The sequence below is a fragment of the Pseudochaenichthys georgianus genome, chromosome 6 (genome assembly GCF_902827115.2).
Source record: "Pseudochaenichthys georgianus chromosome 6, fPseGeo1.2, whole genome shotgun sequence".
In the NCBI taxonomy this organism is placed as follows: Eukaryota; Metazoa; Chordata; class Actinopteri; order Perciformes; family Channichthyidae; genus Pseudochaenichthys; species Pseudochaenichthys georgianus.
In genome coordinates, this window is record NC_047508.1 from 41473373 (window position 1) to 41482506 (window position 9134).

A 9134-nucleotide genomic window follows, 5' to 3' on the forward strand; every position below is an offset into this window, starting at 1 on the left:
CACTGTAGCTTCCTGGGAAAAACTGCTGTTAGATAGTTGCGGTTAATCAGAAACAACAGTGAAAGGCATGGTTGTTCGTGGTAAAAAGCACAAGGAACGCTTGTTCTCTAATCTGTGATGACCTTTCGTCATTTTACAATTAAATACTGAAAATGTGGTATGCATATTATTCCTCTGAGCAAGATCTCTGAACTTTACCATGAAGTAAACACATTGTTTGTAGCCTTTATTTAACCAGGTGAAGCCCCTTGCGATCAAAAGATCTCTTTTTCAAGGGTGACCTGCAGGACATTAGTTACACATGTAACATAAAAACAACAGAACAACAATACGGATGACATGCAACATAATATACAGGGTACAGTTTACAAACTCTATTTACAGTGACAGGTACCATGAGTATCACACAGCATGCCACCCAGCCGAGTTTTAAAATGATGCAGGGGAACCAAAGTGCAACAGGTTTGCAGACTGTTCCAAGTTAGTGGAGCTGCACAACTAAAAGCTTTCTTCCCTAAGACAGTCCTAGCACTTGGCACATTTAATAAAACAACATCATGAGATCTCAGGCAATACGTACTTTCAATTCGTCGAGAGATCAGAGAGCAGATATAAAAAGCTAGTTTACCCAACATGGCTTTATAAATAATAAACATGTACCAATGACTGAGCCTCCTTACAGTTAGTGAAGGCAGACCTGCCCTGGCATACAGGGTGCAGTGATGAGTAAGTGCTTTACAGTTCAGATAATGAAAAACAACAAAATAAGTTACCATAGCTATGCGGATGACACACACATTTATGTAACAATTTCACCAGGAGACTATGCTCCAATTCAAACACTGAGTGAGTGCATTGAACAAATCAATGACTGGATGTGTCAGAACTTTCTCCAATTAAACAAAGATAAAACTGAGGTAATGGTTTTTGGAGCCAAGGCAGAACGTATAAAAGTTAGCGCTGAGCTTCAGTCTGCAATGTTCAAACCAACAGATAAAGCCAGAAATCTAGGTGTAGTCATGGACTCTGACCTGAGTTTCAACAGTCACATTAAAACAGTTACTAAATCAGCCTACTATCACCTAAAGAACATATCTAGGATTAAAAGACTAATGTCACAGCAGGATTTGGAAAAACTTGTCCATGCCTTTATCTTCAGTAGACTCGACTACTGCAAAGGTGTCTTCACAGGTCTCACTCACATCTATTAGGAAGCTGCAGCTGATTCAGAACGCCGCTGCTCGAGTCCTCACTGACACTAAGAAAGTGGATCACATCAGTCCTGCTCTGAAGTCTTTACACTGGCTTCCTGTGTGTCAAAGAATAGATTTCAAAATACTGCTGCTGGTTTATAAAGCACTGAATGGTTTAGGCCCAAAATACATTACTGACCTCCTGCTAAACTATGAACCATCCAGATCTCTCAGGTCTTCAGGGACTGGTCAGCTTTCTGTCCCCAGAGTCAGAGCTAAACATGGAGAAGCAGCGTTCAGTTATTCTGCTCCAAACATCTGGAACAAACTCCCAGAAACCTGCAGGTCCGCTGCAACTCTGACTACTTTTAATTCCAGGCTGAAGACTTTTCTTTTTGCCGCTGCTTTTAATTGAACTATTCACATCTTAGACTGCACTTTAACTTTTATCCATGTATTTTTTCTTTTAATATTTATTTTATTAGCTTTTCTTTTTTAATGCTTAATGTCTTTCATTTTTTGCAAAGCACTTTGAATTGCCTTGTGTTGAAAAGTGCTATATAAATAAACTTGCCTTGCCTTGTTAGCAACAAATCTCAGGGCGCTGTGATAGGCGGCATCTAACTCCAGGCAATGGGCAGGTGCATTCATATAGATCAAATCACCATAGTCCAGCACAGGTCAAAAGGTCACAGAGCCTTTTCCTGGCCTCAAGCGAGAAACAGGACTTGTTTCTGAAAAAGAACCCTAGCCTAACCCTCAGTTTTTTAAGCAGGTTATTGACATGAAGTTTAGAAGAGAGACAATCATCAAGCCAGATACCAAGGTATTTATAACAGGTAACCACTTCAAGTACTTGTCCTTGCATAGTAACAATATCCAAAGCAGTGTCTGTAGTCTTTTTAGCTTTAGCTTTAGAAAAGAGCATTACCTTGGTTTTATCAACATTTAAAAGAAGCTTAAGCTCAGAGAGCTGAGTCTGAATAATGTTAAAAACAGCCTGTAATTTAACACCAGCCTCCTTAATGGAGGGACCTGCACAATACATCACGGTATCGTCCGCATAGAAATGTAAAGTAGCTTCATTCACATTTTCACCTAAACTGTTGATGTAGATGGAGAATAAAAGTGGACCTAAAACAGAACCTTGAGGAACACCATTAGCAATGTTTAACCACTCAGAAGACAGCCCATCAAAGTGAACACATTGGGACCTTTCAGAGAGGTAGTTCACAAACCACCCACTGCATGGCTGGATATGCCAATACTGAGTAGCCTCTGCTTTAAAATGCGATGATCGACGGTGTCAAACGCTTTGGAAAGGTCAATAAACAGAGCTGCACAACTCTGCTTATTATCTAAAATACTCGTAATGTCATTTACCACTTTCATTGTCGTAGTGATGGTGCTGTGTTGCTTTCTGAAGCCTGACTGATGTTTAGACAGGATATCATTTATACATAAAAACTCCTTTACTTGTTCACTCACTAGGCGTTAGAGCACCTTCGCCAGTACTGAGAATTTTGAGATTGGCCTATAGTTATTTAAAATAGTTGCCTCCCCTCCTTTCAGCAAAGGCAAGACATAAGCTGACTATCACATGCATTGAATAAGTAATTATTTGTCTTTGTTCTTCAGGCCCTGTCCTTCATCGTCCTGCCTTTCATTCCTGCGTCCAACCTCTTCTTCCCTGTGGGCTTCGTGGTGGCCGAGAGGGTCCTCTATGTGCCCAGCATGGGCTTCTGTGTGCTCGTTGCTCATGGATTCAAGATCATCTCACATAAAGGGTGAGTGCTTTTCTGCAATCATGTAACCGAATGTAATAATCAGAAACAGAATCAAGTTTATTGCCAGGTACGTTTACACATACAAAGAATTTGCTTTGGTATCTGGTGGTGAGGACATAAACCATCTAAAAAAAAAAAAAAGTTGCAAAGTACCTTACAGTGTTTCCCACAAATCTGAAATATACTTGGGCGGGTGGTGGCAGCGGGCGGGGGGGGGGGGGGGGTGCCCGGAAAAAAAAGAAAAAAAGAAATAAAAAGTTTTAACAACATGTTTATTTATTGACTTTTCATTCCTGTATAATCATTTTGCGCAAAGATGGCACTGTTTGTCAGAGCACTTCATCCTTCTGGGATTTCATGAAGAACAGCTCCAACGCCTGTGTGTATGGGAACACCTCTGGTGCTGGTCCATTAACTGCCAGTGTTTCCCACAGATCTGTTTCCCACATATCTGAAATAGCAGTAGTGGTGGGGGGGGGTGAGGTGACGTGCAACAACATTAACCTTTCTGTTGGTCGCTTGTTAGCAGACCCTTCACGCGATGGCAGAGCGAACAGGTACAGGCAGGGTCCATAATGATAGCCCTATAGTTTAAATCTACTACCCACACATGAACATATGGAAATGGGTTACTATTTAAAAAAATAAATGTATTTATAAATGTATTTAGGAACCTATCCATGTGATTTTTAGTGGGGGTCGACCTCAAATCCTCTATGGGGGTCCAGGGGCATGCCCCCCGGTAAGATTATATTTTTTATTTTTGAGTTAAATGCATAAATCTGGTGCATTTTGAGGGGGAAATATAGAGACTAGATCTATGGAAACACCTATATTAAACAGAACTGTAAACATTCCAATAATCATAAAAGCATGGCCATAACCAATAACATACCATTTCCAATATGAAAAAAACACTGAAACTTGTTTATTAATTTATTTTTGGTTCATTTATAGTTGTGAGTGTGTCTGTGCTCCTGAATTAGCCTCTCCTGTCTCCCTCTCCCCCTGCTCCTCTTTGAGGCAGCAGCAAAGACTAGTTTTCTCTCAACAAGTTTTAAAAGTGTATCTTACCTTTTTTCACCTTAATATGTGTTTACATAACTGGTGACCACACCGTTTGAGACCCACTGAGAACTTAGACTAAGTTAACTATCTAAACACTCAGAGAGTCCTTTACCTCACCTGAGCTGAGGTTATCCCGAGCTTGAATGACACACAGAGACCAATCAAGGGCTTTGATTTATGATCTGTATGACAGTGGCCATGTCGGCTGTCCACATCATGTGGATAGCCAGTCACCCTGTGTGAGGCAGGCCACTTAACAGGCCAGAAGGAGGCGAGATCAGTGCAAGGGAGCGAGGGATCATTGTCCACAAGTTAATCGATCGCAGATGGCGTTGTGGTCACGGACCAATAAAAAAAAAAAATTATTATCAAAAAACTAAATGGGTCGCGAAATATACTTGGGCGGCCGTTAATATACCTGGGCGGCCGCCCAAGTATAGTCTGTGTGGGAAACCCTGCCGTATTTTCCGGACTACAAGTATATGGGTATAAGTCGCTCGTCAAAAAACGTCGTTAAGAGAAAAAAAACATATATAAGTCGCTTCGGTGTATACGTCGCATTTATCCACTGAAGTCTTCATCCTCTGTGTCACCGTGAAGGTCTCACTATCACCAAGCTAATAATAATCACTAATACCAATATATATATAGAGTTTTATGACCCCTCAAAGTGCTTTTACTAGTCAGCATTCACACACATGCATACAGAGGCTGCCCTACAACGTGTTGTCTGCTCATTCACACATTCACATTGTATTGTGAGAAATGTGGGGTTAAGTATCCATCAAGGACACATCGACATGTTGACAGCAAGGACTTGGGATCGAACAACCAACCATCCGAGTAAAGGACCAACACTTCCATTAGCTCATGCCATTGTGCCTTAGGGAAATATGAAGAACAGAACACATCATTTCTGTGTGTTGTGACCACTTGAAAGACACCTGTTAGTACCATGTTAAGGGTTACCTCTCCATTGAGTGGCTTCCCTGCACATAAGATGCAGGGTTGCTTGATATTATGAAATAAGCGGACATTGCATCGTTTTAATATCGCAATATTCTAACCCTAATCATTTATATTTAAATAAACGTAACACAAAAAGTAAGACAATTTGTGTTTGGTAGATGATTTACAATAAGATGTATTGCCAAAAAGCATTGTTACAACATATAAATCATCTACCAAACACAAGGCAATTTTATTTATATAGCACCTTTCAGCACGCTACAATTCAAAGTGCTTTACAAAAGACAAATAAAAACAAAAGACAATAAAAACAAAAGACAGAAAACACAAATTGCCTTGCTTTTTTTGTTAAGTTTATAATACAGTCATTTTAACCAGATGATGATACATTGCCTGTAATTGGTCAGTTTCTGTAACTAAACTAATTCCATGCAGCTGATGTTTCGTTTCTTTGTAAGGGTTTAACAACCAAACCAAAACCATATCATAGTCCTCAGTGTTTACCTTGTGTTCTTTGCTTATTTTCAGGTTGTGTTCAATAACTCTTAATATCTGCTTTTGGAGTTTGAGGATTTCATTCAAATCAAGAGTGTACAATGTTCTATCATACAGACTTTTTTGAAGATAAGACAATAATTATTTTCATTTTACATCGTGCAGGAAAACTGTCGTCGCATTGATATTGCACATGCACACATTTCTGCATCGATGATGAAAGGATATATTGTGCAACAATACTGCCAACCTTATTACATTCATGTCTACTAATATAAAGAACACAGTGCACCCCTGAACCACTCTCAAAATAACAAGGGCCAATTCAAAATGTTTGCAATTGAAAGTCTTTGATCAAAGCAATATAATTTGAAAGTCTTTATATGTTATGTTGTAGGTACTTAAAGAAGATGTCCTGGTTGGTAATCGGGGTGCTTTTGGCCACACATGCAGTGAAAACGTTTAAGAGGAATTGGGACTGGGAGTCTGAGTACACTCTGTTCACTTCGGCCCTGAAGGTAAGACGGAAAAAGCAATGAATGCTAATGTTGGCCTGTTTTAAAAGGCCCTTTTAATAACTAGGTGATTAAAAGTTGCGTTCTAACAGATGAACCAAAACAAGGCTATTATTGTTGAATTACCTTCACTTTCAGGTCAACAAGAACAACGCCAAGCTTTGGAATAACGTTGGCCACGCTCTGGAAAACCAAAACAATTACGACACGGCTCTGCGGTATTTTCTCCAGGCTACACGCGTCCAGCCAGGTAAGACAAATAAATCTGATATTCATAAATCATGATATTGTGTTGACATTGATGAGGGAAACGATGGTACGACACATCGGCCGATCTTGTTCGATTTGATTTATGAGGAGGTTTTTCCCCGGTTAAAAGAGATATTGTGAAATCTCTCGTAGTGTTTTGTTTTCAGTGTAAACCCACAGTGGGCCTATAATGTTACATCATTCTGTTTTTACTGTCTGTTTCTAACTTGTAATTCCAATACTTTTTAAATAAGTTAAAACCGGGCGATCACAGAGGAGCTCAACCAAAAACACATGTGAGGCAATAGTCCTGCGCTAATATTGATTCAACTTTGGCTGTTTTATCCATGAGGTGTTCATGTTTTCGTTATGGGGGTTTTCATGCAAGAAGAGATATCTGTCAGTTACACTTAATGCGCAGCTGTAAAAATAACATTGCTCAGTCAACTGGAACACGGGGACGTTTACGTAAGTTAAAGATGACAGATTGTAACTGCCTGCAGGGATGTGGTATTGCTAAGTACATTACATTGCATTTAGCTGACGCTTTTATCCAAAGCAACTTACAATAAGTGCGTTCGACCAACAAGATACAAACTTGAAGAAAACAGAATCATAAAGTACATCAGGTTTCATAGAGCAAAAACATTTCAAGTGCTACTCAACTGGCTTTAGGTAAGCCAGTCCTTTATTAGTATATAAGTGCTTTGTTAGTAATTCTATCACTCGAAGTGGAGTCGAAGGAGATGAGTTTTCAGTCTGCGCCGGAAGGTGTGTAAGCTTTCTGCTGTCCTGATGTCAATGGGAGCTCATTCCACCATCTTGGAGCCAGGATAGCAAACCCACGTGTTTTGATTTCTTTCCCCCCTCTTTTAGTTTAGGATTTGATCCCAGCAAACTGAATATCGTGATTACACCCTCGAAACAGGCTAAGAAAGGCAGTGTCACTAATAGCTTCTGACAGTGCAGTTGGCTGCATAAGGGGCTTGTTACTTCTCAAAACTAATGAGGCTAAAACATTTTAAAGAGAGCCTGTTATGCTTTGTGCGGTCGTCCCTGTAGTTTGTTAAAAGGTTTTTGTGCAAAGACTCAAATCCCTGTTTTCCCTCCAGAGGACGTTCCTCTCCAAAACACTTGCCTCCATTGGTCTCGTTTGTTTACTTCCGTAACACAGTGACATCACTATATAGCACTCGCACTTCTATCGGCTAGCGCTCCAACACATTGTACGTGATAGGCTAAGGGGCGGGACATCTCTAAGCGGTAGACCAATCACAACAGAGCCAGACAGCTAACCAATCGGAGCAGACTGGGCTCTGGTTTCAGACAGAGGGTGAAAAGAGGTGCTGCAGCACAGGCAGTATGAGAGAAATAAAGAGCTTTTTGAACATCAAAGCATGGAGACATGTCCCAGTAGAGACACTACATGCATATATGACCCTGAACATGAGCAGAATATGACTCCTTTAAGTCTTGGTTACGGGAAATATAAGTATGTTACATGTTACAAATGAGAGTTTCTTGCCAAAACATGCAATGGAAGGTCTGACAATGCATAAACATGTAGTTTAACCGTCTATAAAAGATGTCAAAAAGAATGTAAAATACAGTTCCTGTTGAACACCAGCTCAGCCAGAGCCATTTAAAAACCTAGAGTGGAGGTTTAGGGAGAGTCTGTCTTTTGTTCGGAACCTTAATCTGATTTCCTCCGTAATTGCAAAAGGGCACTTGGATGCCTTTCAGAAAAGTGAACATGGCATAATTAGGAAAAGAAAAAGAACCTTGAGAAGAAAAAGTATTTACAAAGAAATCTTTACTGACTGATAGGGTTACACAGTCTATAGTGCTGCGGCAGCTAACGGGCAATGACTGAGTGTAAACAATGGACTATAGAAAATAACAATCAAGAAACAATCATGTAACATTGTACAGGACGTGTAATGTCCTATATGTGAACGTAATCCACATCGAGCACTTCTTAACAGAAGGACAATGCTGTGTTTTAAATCCCACTGAATATTGAAATGAGATAAATTCATAAAACTTTGGCAAGTTTTAGCAGTTCATTAATACTATAATACAATACTATAAAGTGAACACATTACTGAATGGATCAATCATTTCCAAGAGAACACTGTCAAATGGTTGAACATCAGTTATAACCATTTTTGATTTATGGAAAAGCGTTGACACCTGGGCTGAAACCATATCAGAGATGGACAGGTTCTCACAGTCATGCTAAGGTGGGTGTAACCTGGAAAACACTCTGTCTGAAGAATAAATATTGCTACATTACCTCTTTCTCAATTTGGTTTTAACATCAAATAAATAAATAGACGCAAGCTTCTACTTGGAAAACATGGTGCAACCAAAGAAACTTGGGATGTAGCTAGAGGGTGAAATGAGGCTCTAAAAAGGCAGTATGAGAAAAATAAATAAATGTTTGTCTTTCATTTTTGTTAAGCACTTTGAATTGCCTTGTGTTGAAAGTTGCTATATAAATAAACTTGCCTTGCCTTGAGGCACAAAATACAAATATGAACCGTAACATTAGCACAACATGACCTCTTTAAGCGTGACTGTTTTGCTGTGTTCTCTGCTTTCTGATGCTCAATTCAATGTTTCTGCAGATGACATTGGTGCTCACATGAATGTTGGAAGAACCTACAAGAACCTGAACAAGTCCAGAGAGGCAGAAGATGCGTACTTGGTTGCCAAATCCCTCATGCCACAGGTATCCTTGCACAATAATATCCTGCATTATATTTGTTACTGGAAATGTGTATTTCCACATGTATATATATTTTTACTTTTTAATGCTATTTTATTTATTTTTCGGAAATATTTTGGACTGTTTA

The 9134-nt window shown here is 39.5% G+C and overlaps 1 protein-coding gene across 2 annotated transcripts in view; it reads left to right on the top strand.

Annotated features, from left to right (window-relative positions):
• tmtc3 (transmembrane O-mannosyltransferase targeting cadherins 3) overlaps positions 1–9134 on the top strand; it is a 52277-nt gene that overhangs the window by 34979 nt on the left and 8164 nt on the right. For both annotated transcript variants that reach the window (XM_034085976.1, XM_034085977.1), the window contains exons 8-11: positions 2832–2980; positions 5910–6030; positions 6166–6277; positions 8907–9010. In XM_034085976.1, coding sequence (XP_033941867.1) covers positions 2832–2980; positions 5910–6030; positions 6166–6277; positions 8907–9010 — 486 coding nt within the window. The remainder of the gene's footprint in view (positions 1–2831; positions 2981–5909; positions 6031–6165; positions 6278–8906; positions 9011–9134) is intronic.